The following is a 14100-nucleotide window of genomic DNA, read 5'->3' as shown; positions in this document are numbered from 1 at the left end:
GGGGGGGGTGTCCCGGTAGAGGCCGAGGACCTGATTCTGCAGGTCATTTACCCCCACGCAAAGCAGATCCGAAATACCACCCTTCTAAGCTGGGTGGGCAACCGTGATCTGATGCCCCAACACACAAAAACACAGCCTAGCAATTCTGACGCACACGCAGGCAGCAGAGGACAGCAAGCGGGAGTCCACAGGAACGTGGGGGCGGCCTTACCTTTCACTTGCTGCTGAGCCAGGCCGCTGCGGTGTTCAGCGAAGCTCTCCTGGGTCAAAACTGCCACAGAGCTCATTGTCGATTTCCCACCCACACACAGTCCGGGTATGCCACTGGGAGAGAGAAGGGGCACTGCTTGTTACCAGGATCCCGGCAGCCAAAGCCAGGGAGAGGTGGATCTCCACATGGACAGAATTTAGGAGACTAGTTTTAGACCTTCACGTGGGGTGAAGGGTTCACTGTGTTTATCTGAGAGCCTCCATAAAAGCAAATCACCTCCCCCTTCCATGCCCAGGAAGGAAACAGCGACTTTAAGAGATGCTGTTCAGTATCAAGGGGAAACTGTTTCTTGTTTGTACATTTGTCATCTAGGGACAAACTGATGGTAAGTGGTTTGTGGTTTGTTCTGTTACACCCCCCTCAAAATAAATAAGAGTTCATTAGTAGAACCCTGCATGGATACCAAACTGGGATCTGCATCTAATCTGTAAACAGATAGTGAATATCCACAGATCTGCTGGGCTCTATTCATTAGCGACCAGATTGGAGCAAAAGCCACTTCTAGGGGCTTTTTCCTGTTGACCAAGGGGCCTGATTCTGCATTATTACAAAGGACAACAGAGCCTGAAGAAGGTTCTGTATCTTGCCTAGCCTTGTCTCCAGTTTCTACTAGGTCTCGAGTACCTTTGCTGAACAAATGTTAGCAGCAAATCTAGATTGTAAGCATTTAGCAAGGCGCTCTCAGATTCATCCAGGGTACTCTGAGTCCTCACACTCTTTCATGGTCAGCTACAGTTCTACGTCACCTCAGGCTTGGCCACAGCCCTACAAGCGGCATGAAACTTGCATCAAGAGCAAGGTCTGAGTTACTTGGAGCCCTAAAACAGAGCTGCTGTAACAAGAAGAAAGCAGCGTATAGCAGCCCCCAGTCGCAAGCTTCTCGTTCAGTCCAGTAACGGAACCTATTGACCTTAACACGGCCCAACGTTCCACTTTCTAAACTCAGTGCATGGAGGCCGAGGGGTGTCACCTAGACCAGTATTTTCAAAGTCCGGGTTGGGAGCTGGGTGTGGGCCATGCAATGGCAGGTACTGGGCCACCCTGCTGTGGACTGACCAGGTGAGCAGTGGAGATTGCTTCCTGCCTGTCCTGGCACTAGGCAGGGGCCCAGAGGTTTCCACACTGCCCTCCCCCGAGCACCAGCCCTACAGTCCTACTGGCTGCCATGCGGGGGCAGTGCACAGAGCCGCCTGCGCGCCTCTGCCTAGGACTCAGACCTGCTGCTGGCTGTTTCCAGGGCGCAGCGCGGGAAGCAGCCTTAGACTTCCCGCTGCTCTGCTGACTGAGTTGCTGGATATGAGGCTGTGCCCAGCCTTGTGCCCCAATCCCCTGGCCCAGCCCAGAGTCTCCTCCCACCCCCAAGCTCCTCATTCCTGGCCCCACCCGAGCCCACACTCTAGTCCAACGACAGCGCTACATTGGGTCCTGGCCAGCGGTCATTTTCTTCAGCTGGGTCACGAAAAAGTTTAAAAGCCACTGGCCTGTGCCCCCACAGCAGGGGCCACGGGCAGACCAGTACCCACTAATATTTAAGTCACACTCATCAAGCTGTGGCTTTGTGGGGGTTTAAAATAAAACGGGTCCATGGTGACTCTGGATGGGATGAAGCCACAGAAAAAACGGCCTTTCAAGCACACGTTTGCTTGAGGGACCTGTAAGTGTTTCATGAGAAGAGGCAGCTGTGGACACATGGTCACAGCAGAACGCTGGTTGCTTCTCTTTGCTGAGCAGGTGGCCAAGGGACAGGAAAGTCTGAAGAATACAAAAGGTAACTTACCAGCTAAATGGTCAGTAGCCAGAGAGTCCGTCCTGTTAGCTGCCTGTTTGTCAGCCTGCCAGCTTTTGCTTAACGGGGGAAAAAAAAGAAAAAGAAAAAAAAAAGAAAAAGGAATTAACTTTGGTTCAAGACAGCATGACCCCTCCAATCTGTAGGATTTCAAAAGTATCGCCTTTACGCTTTCAAACGCAGCATGCCTCTGTGCCATGCCAAACTTGCCCATTGTCCAGTAAACTCCAGCACTGACTTATACGTTGCTGCATTGTCTCCATATTGGTTAAATGCAACCATAGGGAATCACTAGCACAAAGCAAAATCCCATAGGAAACTTAGTTTGGTTACCCTGCCTACAAAAGTCTATGTAGTATAAGGCTGGACTACAGTAATTAGTAACAGATGTAGGATATGAATTGGAAGCTTGAGGGCTGAAAACCACAGCATCAACAGCAACCCATCTAGCTGGAAGAAACCACCTGAAAGTCCGCCAATAAAACGGACAGTAGTCAGAAGTTAGGAATGTAGCTCAGTGAAGCCCTGGTGAATCAATGCAGACTTCCTTGGAACCAAGAGACAGAGGCAGAGCTGCAAGCAGACAACTGCTGGCTGTATACACACCCCAGACACTGAACTATTCTAAATGCCCTTGCCAGGGATACCCACTTGGTTGAGAGCGCCTCCCCTTGAACTACAGAGAGTCTGAAGTTAGCTTTTTGGGGTTGCCTGTACGTGAACACTAATCATCAGCTGGAGGACAAGGCCACCTTCTACTCCCAATCCTGCAGTTTGGCTTGGAAGAGGCTTTCAGTGACCCACAAATGAAGCTCATCTTCTAAATCCTTTCCTCTTGGCCTTTGCACTAAGCCAGTACGGAGAGTTTCTTGGACTGCCCCACAGCATGCTGGACATCTCACAAGAGTCAAGGCTCAGGTTTTGCTGCTAAGAGGTCACAATCTAGTGAGACATGACACCATGGTGACCGACTGGGGGTGGGGGTGGGGGTGGGGTGAAGGACAAGAGTAGCAATAGGATCGGGCCCCTTCCATTGTGGCCTAAAACTCACTAGTCTCCCAAAGATCTAAGCTGCCTTCAGTTGGCCTGGGGCTCAGGGCTAGACACACTTGATACGAGTGATTCCCTATGATGTTCATTGAAAACCGCAAGCCACAGCACTACAGTTATTATGGACGGCAGGGAATTGAGGTGGGGGGAGGGGAGGGGAGATGAAGACAGCCATTCTGTTCAATTAGAGAACTGCCAGCCACACGCTCTGTAAAGAATGCCAATATACATGTATGTATGGCCAATACTCTCACCCAAGAGACAGACTTCAGTCTGGTCAATGGGCAAGATCTGACAGTCACGGTGATAACGTCAGTGGATCAAACCGTGATGGTACAGTCAGAGAAAGGGTTAACTAGGTCACCCCTTCCCAGCCTATGTCGGCAAAGAGCGGAGTTTCAGCCAGAGGTATTGCCCCCATGGACAGAGCCTGGCTGAAGACGCGTTCACCCACCAGAGACCTGCGACTAGCACTAAGGGTACAGAAGGGAGAGGACTATCCCAACCACAGCAGAGAAGTCAGAGCTTTCAGCACAGTCTAAAGCCCGGATCCCTTCGCACTGAAGATAGCCGTGTTCTGACGTCTGGCAGGAACACAGAGTTCACAGGTTCCAGCTGGGGGGGTGGGGTGGGGGGGCATACTTTGCATATGCTCTGCTATGGCTGTGGCTAAGGGCAAAGCATTGGGGCACTGATGCCATTTAGAGCCCATCTGACAGGGACATTGGAGCGGCTGCTGGTTTGGTGAGTCCACAGTAGATGCAGGGATTCTCCTTGCTGCCAACGCCGCAGCAGCGTGTTTAGGAACGGGACTCCGTGAGCAGGTGTAGCAGCGTGAATCACTGCTCTGTGGGTACAACAGACCCTGTCTCCAACTACCCAAGCCACGCGCTACACCGGCAGTCCTCAGAGGGTCTGTCACAAGCTACAACTGAAGTGGCCATCGAGTCAGCACATTCAGATAATGGGCTACTTATTAAACCAAAGGGCATGCCCCACCTTTTGGGGAGCTGTGGTGACACTTCACCCAGCCAGCCACATGCTCATGTTTTAAATGTCTTCATGCCACGGGAAATTGCAGGAGCCCACTGAATCAACTGCAGTTCCTAGGCAAAAGGAACCAACATGGTACTCGGACGTATTTATTACAACTTTGCTGCAAAACGGCTTTGTAACAAGAGGCAGCCTCTTTCTACATGGGAAAAGCGTGCGCAGGGACAGATCTGCACAAGGCTACATGGGGAGCCACACTGAAGAGAGTGCTTGAAGCTAGATGCCCTCCTAAACGCAGCCAACCTAGAGACCGATTCGTGAAGAACATCGTGGCACATTCCTACTCCCTGACCACTCTTATTTTATAGCCTGTGTCACCTTTTCCACCTTAAAAGCCAATTCTGGTCTGTGATCACTAGTGGTTCCCTGTGTGTCTCAGGCCACGGCCCTCACAGAAACACTCCTGTAAGAGCAGAGTCCCCAGCTTTGCAGCCTCTTGACTTCAGGGATTTCTACAGAGCAACTAAATACTCAGCATGGTGGCTCAGGCTGCAGCTGGAGCCCAAACTCTGGGACCCCAAGAGGCTGTTCTAAAGTGCCGGCTCCAGCCCAAGCACCTACTCCACAGTTTTACAGCCCAAGTGAGCTGAGAGTGTTTAAGGGTACGTCTACACAGCACTTACAGCCCTGACCGAGCAGTGTGGGCTGCATGCTCTTCCTTAGGAGAGGCTGAAAATTAATTCACCACTCCAGGATGGTCTGTGCAAGCTCCCCCAAGACAATCTAAGATCCGACCGGTCTAAGAGACAAGCTACAGTCAAGAGGAAATTAAAATTCAACTGCATGGCCTTGCAGAGCGACACAGTCGACAGGTTACACAGTCAAGACAGGTCCCCTACAGTAAGGATGTTAAGTGCCGTGTAATTCACTAATCAAATAGTCGGTGCATTTTTGCATCGAGTATTCAATTAGTGGATAGGGCAGCGCTGCCCTCTGAAACACTGCCATGGCATTTCAAAGGGGCAGTGCCGCATGGAGTCCAGGATCAGCTGTGCAGCCCTGCCCCTCTGAAACACTGCCACGGCATTTCAAAGTGGCAGCACCACACGGAGACTTGGGCTCAGTGCAGCGCTGCTGCTTTGAAGAACCCCCCTCTTCACCTCCTGCTGCCTCTATCTGATATAGGCCGGGGGAGGGGGGGAGGAGAAGCAATAAGTATCCAATAAGTATTTGCTTATCGACTAGTCCTTAACACCCCTACCCTGCAGCTTACAGTGAAAGTGAGTTGCCCTTCTATTTATAAACAAACAGTGAGGTGGCAAAGTTTGCAGACGATATTAAACTGCTCAAGATAGTTAAGACCAAAGCAGACTGTGAAGAACTTCAAAAAGATCTCAGCAAACTAAGTAATTGGGCAACAAAATGGCAAATGAAATGTAATGTGGATAAATGTAAAGTAATGCACATTGGCAGGTGAAAAAATAACCCCAACTAGACATATAATATGATGGGGGCTAATTTAGCTACAACTAATCAGGAAAGCAATCGGAGTCATCATAGATAGTTCTCTGAAGACGTCTACGCAGTGTGCAGCGGCAGTAAAAAAGCAAACCCGGGTGTTAGGAATCATTAAAAAAGGGATAGAGACTAAGATGGAGAAAATCTTATTGCCCTTATATAAATCCATGATATGCCCACATCTTGAATACTGCTTACAGTATCTCTTCATCTCAAAAAAGGATATACTGGCATTAGAAAAGGTTCAGAGAAGGGCAACTAAAAGGATTAGGGGTTTGGAACGGGTCCCATATGAGGAGAGATTAAAGAGATTAGGACTTTACAGGTTGGAAAAGAGGAGACTAAGGGGGTGGGATACGATAGAGGTCTATAAAATCATGAGTGGTGTGGAGAAAGTGAATAAGGAAAAGTTATTTACTTGTTCCCATAATGTAAGAACTAGGGGCCACCAAATTAAACTAATGGGCAGCAGGTTTAAGAGAAATAAAAGGAAGTTCTTCTTTACACAGCACATAGTCAATCTGTGGAACTCCTTGCCTGAGGGGGTTGTGAAGACTAGGACTATAACAGAGTTTAAAAGAGAACTAGATAAATTCATGGCGGTGATGTCCATTAATGGCCAGGGCTCAACAATTAGGGCAACCTACTTGCCCAGGGCAAGTAGATTTTAGCCCGGCACAGCACCGCAGCGCGATCAGTGTCTGCGCATGCACAGTGTACCAAACTGCGCGGCTGGCGAGCGGGGCTGGCCGCTGCTTGTCAAGCCCTGTTAATGGCTATTAGCTAGGTTGGGTAAGATATGGTGTCCCTACCTTCTGTCTGTCAGAGGGTGGAGATGGATGGCAGGAGAGAGATCGCTTGATCATTACCTGTTGGGTTCACTCCTTCTGGGACACCTGGCATTGGCCACCGTTGGCAGACAGGATACTGGGCTAGATGGACCTTTGGTCTGACCCAGTATGGCCGTTCTTATGCAGGAGCATCTTCTCTCCCCCAATTCCAGCCTCTGGGTGCCACATCTCTGGCCCACTTGGCCAGGCGGCCCCTCACATACAGGCACTCTGATTTCAGGTGTCTTATGCTGCCTCACAGGTTTCATATAGCGTGTGCCCTTTTATGTGAAAAATGGGACAGAATTTACTGTTTATCGAGCACCTTGCTTAAACTTCCATTAGCACCCCAGCAATGCAATTTATTTCAGTCTGTTCTTCTTTGATCAGACACCTCCATCTAACTTTGGAAGTATTGCCTCAGTTTCCCCTCACAAAGCCTTCCATTTCAAATAGACCTTTGACCTGGCCTGTACCTTAGCTTAAGTCTAAAGGGTCAAAGTGACTAGATACTGGTTTACATGCCACCTCTTCGGTTAAAGGTGTTAAACTGACTCAAGCCTCACCTGCCTTCAAAGAATTAAAAGGAAATATTTCTAGTAAATTGTAACTTGACAGATTAAGAGCAATCTAGCCCAACGGCACAATCTGTTATAATGCAAACATTCTAATGCAGGCCTTCACAGCACACTCCAAATGCGACTGGACATTTTGCTTAAGCAAAGCTCATGACTAAAATAAAGCAAGAAGAAAGGGCTTTTTAAAAAAAATGCGGATGGGACTTCTGTACATGTGCCCTTGTGAGGGGTGCAGGCAGAACTCCAAACCGTTGGGAAGCTTAGAAAGACTCAGGAGTGCCCTGCAGAGCAAGCAGTGTCAGCGCAGAGCAGACTGTAATTTTCGCAAATGCCACCTCAGCACTGCCTGTACCAGTGACCATTCATAGCTTCAGGGAGGGGGCGGTGCAACCTTAAAGGGCCAGTAACCGATCACAAATCCCTTCCTAGTCAACAGCATCTACCTTATACACGAGAGCTTTATACAGGCCAGCCAGCAATATTAGAGTTGTTGAACCCCAGATGACACCCCCCACAAGAACACTGTCCTTTTCAACAGAGGCAACTGTAAGCTGATTAGTCAGTCTGACTTGTATGCAAGTGCTCTGAAAAGCTACTGCACTATTCCCAACTCCACTGAGGTTCAATCCATTTCTCCCTGATCACCAATCAAGTTTATAAATGCACACAGCCAAGAGGCCTAGACTCCCAGGACAGTTCCATTACATGGCTTAGAAAGTTATTGTGTGTCACATATATTGAGACTACAGGGTTCTCCATGCGGCCTACAAGTCATTTTTACTGTTGCCCTCATGCAAAGATGCCATATTCCACAGGCTTCCATCCACATATTTCCCCCCTACCAGTACTACTACAGTGACACGCACATGAAGGGAGACGTGTGCAGATCACACACAACAGTGACCGTGACAGCCACGAACTCCCCCCTGCATTCAAAGCACTGCTATGACAAATTCTAGATATGCAAATGCAATTAGCAAAGCTCTCCTCTCAGAAGACCATCTTGGTTGTGACAATCTTGCAGCCCACTGAGATGAAGGAGGCCACTGTCGTGGCCCACTCACTAGCCTAGGTTGCCCCTTGCTGGGCTCAGGATTTTAGAAGAGCTGAGTGAAAGTGAATGGGGGGTGTTCAGTCAAACAGATGTTCACTGGCTGGTGAGGAACTGGGGACAGGGCAACACTGAAAGCCAGAGAGCACAGATAGCAGAGATCAAATGATAGAAGCTTGCAATGTGATACAGCGAGAAAGGAAAAAAGGCTAGGTCCGTTCTGAACTGCAGAGGAAGAGTCATCGTGTCATGGAGGATAAACCCCTCTTTCCTTGAGAGCACCTCGCCAAGAATATTGTGTTCAGCTCCGTGTACCTGGATTATTAGGAAGATACTGACAAGTTGGAGTCTCACTTTTAGTCTCATTACTGAAAAGCAACCCGAATGATTAGGAAGCTGTAGGGATTAATTTATGAGGAAGGTAACATTTACAGCATGGCTAAGAGAGGACATGGTCTTTTACAAGTATTTGAAGTAAACACCAAAAAAGCACAGGAATTATTTAGGGACGGTGACTAGGAACAAGAAGCACATTAAGGGGAAAGTCTGAAGTTACTGTGATATTCATTCTAACAGATACCTACACAGAAATAACCTCGGTGAAAGAAGTGGCTAAAAGGAAACACCTGAGACTTTAAAACTGAAGTCACCAGAGCAGGGAAGGGAAAAGAGCAATGACACATCAGAGCCATGCACCAACAGTTATGGGAGCCAATTTAATACGTATTAAAATCAGTCTTGCAAAGTTGTCAAAGAAGTCCCCAGCAAAAGCACAAAGCACCTCACCTGCTCCTCAGCACGAAGAGGCTCATTTTCATCCCCCCCCTCAACAAAACCGTTGTCTTGCATATTTTGCAAGGCTGCTCTGGCATTGGACAAGATCCCAATGCAGGCCATTTTGTTACAGTTAAAGACTTCAGTACTGTACATTGGGTCTACCGAGTAAACCCCATCTAGCCAACTTCCGGGGGGAGCTATTGGAACCACTGGCCTCCATGCTCTTTTCTTCACTAAAAGGAGGGTCATCCAGAAAAACCTTCTCATTAATAAAACCCAATCAGAATCTTTCTGCCATGCCTGACCAGCACTCAGTCTCACCTACACATGGCCATTGGTGGAGGAGAACACAGAGTACACACTAACCTCACCCTGCCTTCTCTACACTAGATTTACTGCACAGCTTAGCACTACATCTTTAAAACCTAGTTTAGGCAAAACCTAAATCCTCCTTTCTCCAAAGCAGCCCCATCCAGGAAACCACATTAATCCCCCTCCCTGTTTAAACCCCCTGGAAAGCCTCCCTCACCCAGCCCCCAAACACTCCAGAAAAAGTCACTTCAAATGGTGTCGTCTAGGAGTCAGCCACCCTCATTAGCAAAGAATTAAAAGCAGGGCAGATTCTGTAACCAGCCTCCTCCAAGTCCGCAAGTTTTGCTTTTATTTAGTCATATTTCATAGTCTCCAAATGGAGAGCCACAGGTCAAGGCAGGCAAAGCTACCCAGCGCTAGCCAGACACTCACTAACCGCCACATGGGGCTTTCTTGGGCGCACTAGGAGCGCCCGGGCCGGGCAGATGAAGCTGCCGAGGGCTTCCCTGCAGAGCCCACGCGACCAGAGCAAGCTGCGGAGCGCCGGGCGCGGGCAGTGAACTTTGCACGAGCCGCCCGGCCGGGCGCCCCGAAGGTGGCCGGCGATGTCACAATCCGGCGGCAGCGAGCCGCGACCCCAGCGCGGAGTTACACGTCGGCCTTCCTGCTGCAGGTGGGAGGGTGCTGGCCGGGCTGGGCCTGACACCGGGGCGGGGGCGGCGCCGTGGCCACTGCCAGCGTCAGCACCGCAGTCCCAGCTCGCCCCCGCCGCCCCCCCGGGCCGGGGCCAGCCCACGTGCCGGGGCGCTGCGGGGCCCGGCGGCGAGCCCGGGCCCAGGCCGGCCGGAAAGTTGCTGCGAAGTTGGCGGCGGCGAGCCCGGGCCCCGCGCAGCGGTGACACGCGGGGCTCTGCGGGCGGCTGCCCCCGCGCTCCACGTCGGCAGCTCTGCTCTGCGGCCCGGCCCGGGGCCACGCGGCTGCAGCGGGCGGGGGGCGCCGAGCCCGGCCCCCGTGCAACTTACTCCGGCCGGTGCCCTTAGCGCGCTGCTGGAGAGGCCCCGGACGCGCCTGGGAAAGCGGCGAGGGCCCGGCCCCGGCAGCTATATAGGGCGGCGGCTGCCAATCCCGGCCGCGCACGTCAGAGCCTGGCCCCTTCCCTTCCCTGCCCTGCCCCGCCAGGCCGGGCCGGGCCCGCAGCGCCGCGCCAGCCCCGCGCCCGGCGAGCCTCCCGGACCCACCTGGGCACTTCCCGGGAGGGCTCCGCCGTATGAGAGCCGCCTTCTGCCGCCTCCCCTCTGCCCGGGCAGTAGCGGTGGGGGTGGCTGGGAAGAAGGCAGCCTCCCCCCCCTGCCCGGGCAGTAGCGGTGGGGGGTGGCTGAGAAGAAGGCAGCCCCCCCTCTGCCCGGGCAGTAGCGGTGGGGGTGGCTGAGAAGAAGGCAGCCCCCCCTCTGCCCGGGCAGTAGCGGTGGGGGGTGGCTGGGAAGAAGGCAGCCCCCCCCCCCCGCCCGGGCAGTAGCGGTGGGGGGTGGCTGGGAAGAAGGCAGCCCCCCCTCTGCCCGGGCAGTAGCGGTGGGGGGTGGCTGGGAAGAAGGCAGCCCCCCCCCCCGCCCGGGCAGTAGCGGTGGGGGTGGCTGGGAAGAAGGCAGCCCCCCCTCTGCCCGGGCAGTAGCGGTGGGGGGTGGCTGGGAAGAAGGCAGCCCCCCCCCCGCCCGGGCAGTAGCGGTGGGGGTGGCTGGGAAGAAGGCAGCCCCCCCCCCGCCCGGGCAGTAGCGGTGGGGGTGGCTGGGAAGAAGGCAGCCCCCCCTCTGCCCGGGCAGTAGCGGTGGGGGCTGGCTGGGAAGAAGGCAGCCTTCCCCCCCCCCCCCGCCCGGGCAGTAGCGGTGGGGGCTGGGTGGGAAGAAGGCAGCCTTCCCCCCCCCCCCCGCCCGGGCAGTAGCGGTGGGGGCTGGGTGGGAAGAAGGCAGCCCCCCCCCGCCCGGGCAGTAGCGGTGGGGGGTGGCTGGGAAGAAGGCAGCCCCCCCCCCCCCGCCCGGGCAGTAGTGGTGGGGGTGGCTGGGAAGAAGGCAGCCCCCCCCCGCCCGGGCAGTAGCGGTGGGGGTGGCTGGGAAGAAGGCAGCCCCCCCTCTGCCCGGGCAGTAGCGGTGGGGGGTGGCTGGGAAGAAGGCAGCCCCCCCTCTGCCCGGGCAGTAGCGGTGGGGGGTGGCTGGGAAGAAGGCAGCCCCCCCCCCCGCCCGGGCAGTAGCGGTGGGGGTGGCTGGGAAGAAGGCAGCCCCCCCTCTGCCCGGGCAGTAGCGGTGGGGGGTGGCTGGGAAGAAGGCAGCCCCCCCCCCGCCCGGGCAGTAGCGGTGGGGGTGGCTGGGAAGAAGGCAGCCCCCCCCCCGCCCGGGCAGTAGCGGTGGGGGTGGCTGGGAAGAAGGCAGCCCCCCCTCTGCCCGGGCAGTAGCGGTGGGGGTGGCTGGGAAGAAGGCAGCCCCCCCTCTGCCCGGGCAGTAGCGGTGGGGGCTGGCTGGGAAGAAGGCAGCCCCCCCCCCGCCCGGGCAGTAGCGGTGGGGGCTGGGTGGGAAGAAGGCAGCCTTCCCCCCCCCCCCCCGCCCGGGCAGTAGCGGTGGGGGCTGGGTGGGAAGAAGGCAGCCCCCCCCCCCCCCCCCCCGGGCAGTAGCGGTGGGGGGTGGCTGGGAAGAAGGCAGCCTTCCCCCCCCCCCCGCCCGGGCAGTAGCGGTGGGGGTGGCTGGGAAGAAGGCAGCCCCCCCCCGCCCGGGCAGTAGCGGTGGGGGCTGGCTGGGAAGAAGGCAGCCTTCCCCCCCCCCCCCGCCCGGGCAGTAGCGGTGGGGGCTGGCTGGGAAGAAGGCAGCCTTCCCCCCCCCCCCCCGCCCGGGCAGTAGCGGTGGGGGCTGGGTGGGAAGAAGGCAGCCCCCCCCCGCCCGGGCAGTAGCGGTGGGGGGTGGCTGGGAAGAAGGCAGCCCCCCCCCCCCCCGCCCGGGCAGTAGTGGTGGGGGCTGGGTGGGAAGAAGGCAGCCCCCCCCCCGCCCGGGCAGTAGCGGTGGGGGGGTGGCTGGGAAGAAGGCAGCCCCCCCCCGCCCGGGCAGTAGCGGTGGGGGGTGGCTGGGAAGAAAGCAGCCTTCCCCCCCCCCCCCGCCCGGGCAGTAGCTGTGGGGGTGGCTGGGAAGAAGGCAGCCCCCCCCCCCGCCCAGGCAGTAGCGGTGGGGGTGGCTGGGAAGAAGGCAACCCCCCCCCCCCACCTGGGCAGTAGCGGTGGGGGCTGGCTGGGAAGAAGGCAGCCCCCCCCCCGCCCGGGCAGTAGCGGTGGGGGTGGCTGGGAAGAAGGCAGCCCCCCCCCTCTGCCCGGGCAGTAGCGGTGGGGGTGGCTGGGAAGAAGGCAGCCCCCCCTCTGCCCGGGCAGTAGCGGTGGGGGGTGGCTGGGAAGAAGGCAGCCTTCCCCCCCCCCCGCCCGGGCAGTAGCGGTGGGGGTGGCTGGGAAGAAGGCAGCCCCCCCCCGCCCGGGCAGTAGCGGTGGGGGCTGGCTGGGAAGAAGGCAGCCTTCCCCCCCCCCCCCCGCCCGGGCAGTAGCGGTGGGGGCTGGCTGGGAAGAAGGCAGCCTTCCCCCCCCCCCCCGCCCGTAGCGGTGGGGGCTGGGTGGGAAGAAGGCAGCCTTCCCCCGCGCGGGCAGTAGCGGTGGGGGGTGGCTGGGAAGAAGGCAGCCTCCCCCCCCCCCCCCCGCCCGGGCAGTAGCGGTGGGGGCTGGGTGGGAAGAAGGCAGCCCCCCCCCGCCCGGGCAGTAGCGGTGGGGGGTGGCTGGGAAGAAGGCAGCCCCCCCCCCCGGCCCGGGCAGTAGCGGTGGGGGCTGGGTGGGAAGAAGGCAGCCCCCCCCCCCGCCCGGGCAGTAGCGGTGGGGGGTGGCTGGGAAGAAGGCAGCCCCCCCCCCGCCCCGCCCGGGCAGTAGCGGTGGGGGGTGGCTGGGAAGAAGGCAGCCTTCCCCCCCCCCCCGCCCGGGCAGTAGCTGTGGGGGTGGCTGGGAAGAAGGCAACCCCCCCCCCCCCGCCTGGGCAGTAGCGGTGGGGGCTGGCTGGGAAGAAGGCAGCCTTCCCCCCCCCCCCGCCCGGGCAGTAGCGGTGGGGGCTGGGTGGGAAGAAGGCAGCCTTCCCCCGCGCGGGCAGTAGCGGTGGGGGGTGGCTGGGAAGAAGGCAGCCTTCCCCCCCCCCCGCCCGGGCAGTAGCGGTGGGGGCTGGCTGGGAAGAAGGCAGCCTTCCCCCCCCCCCCGCCCGGGCAGTAGCGGTGGGGGCTGGGTGGGAAGAAGGCAGCCTTCCCCCGCGCGGGCAGTAGCGGTGGGGGGTGGCTGGGAAGAAGGCAGCCTTCCCCCCCCCCCCCGCCCGGGCAGTAGCGGTGGGGGCTGGGTGGGAAGAAGGCAGCCCCCCCCCGCCCGGGCAGTAGCGGTGGGGGGTGGCTGGGAAGAAGGCAGCCCCCCCCCCCCCCGCGCAGTAGCGGTGGGGGCTGGGTGGGAAGAAGGCAGCCCCCCCCCCGCCCGGGCAGTAGCGGTGGGGGGTGGCTGGGAAGAAGGCAGCCCCCCCCGCCTGGGCAGTAGCGGTGGGGGGTGGCTGGGAAGAAGGCAGCCTTCCCCCCCCCCCCCCCGCCCGGGCAGTAGCTGTGGGGGTGGCTGGGAAGAAGGCAGCCCCCCCCCCCGCCCAGGCAGTAGCGGTGGGGGGTGGCTGGGAAGAAGGCAACCCCCCCCCCCCGCCTGGGCAGTAGCGGTGGGGGCTGGCTGGGAAGAAGGCAGCCCCCCCCTGCCCGGGCAGTAGCGGTGGGGGCTGGCTGGGAAGAAGGCAGCCCCCCCCCCCTCTGCCTGGGCAGTAGCGGTGGGGGCTGGCTGGGAAGAAGGCAGCCCCCCACCCCGGTCAGTAGCGGTGGGGGGGGTGGCTGGTGGGCCGACAGCAGATGTG

General features: G+C 57.7%; 1 protein-coding gene across 2 annotated transcripts in view; it reads right to left on the bottom strand.

Annotated features, from left to right (window-relative positions):
* Positions 1-14100, bottom strand: part of HDLBP (high density lipoprotein binding protein) — a 72065-nt gene that overhangs the window by 39067 nt on the left and 18898 nt on the right. The window contains exons 1-3 of one of the 2 annotated variants that reach the window (XM_075937153.2): positions 10189-10297; positions 2049-2116; positions 212-324 (exon numbers count right to left, since the gene is read on the bottom strand). In XM_075937153.2, the coding sequence (XP_075793268.2) occupies positions 212-287 (76 nt within the window). In that variant the 5' untranslated portion in view covers positions 288-324; positions 2049-2116; positions 10189-10297. Of the gene's footprint in view, positions 1-211; positions 325-2048; positions 2117-10188; positions 10298-14100 lie in introns of those variants that run through there. The other variant, XM_075937152.2, reaches the window with a different exon arrangement.

This window comes from Pelodiscus sinensis, chromosome 10 (assembly GCF_052426305.1).
Source record: "Pelodiscus sinensis isolate ZL-2025 chromosome 10, ASM5242630v1, whole genome shotgun sequence".
Lineage (NCBI taxonomy): Eukaryota > Metazoa > Chordata > Testudines > Trionychidae > Pelodiscus > Pelodiscus sinensis.
This window is presented reverse-complemented; position numbering and strand designations above follow the sequence as displayed.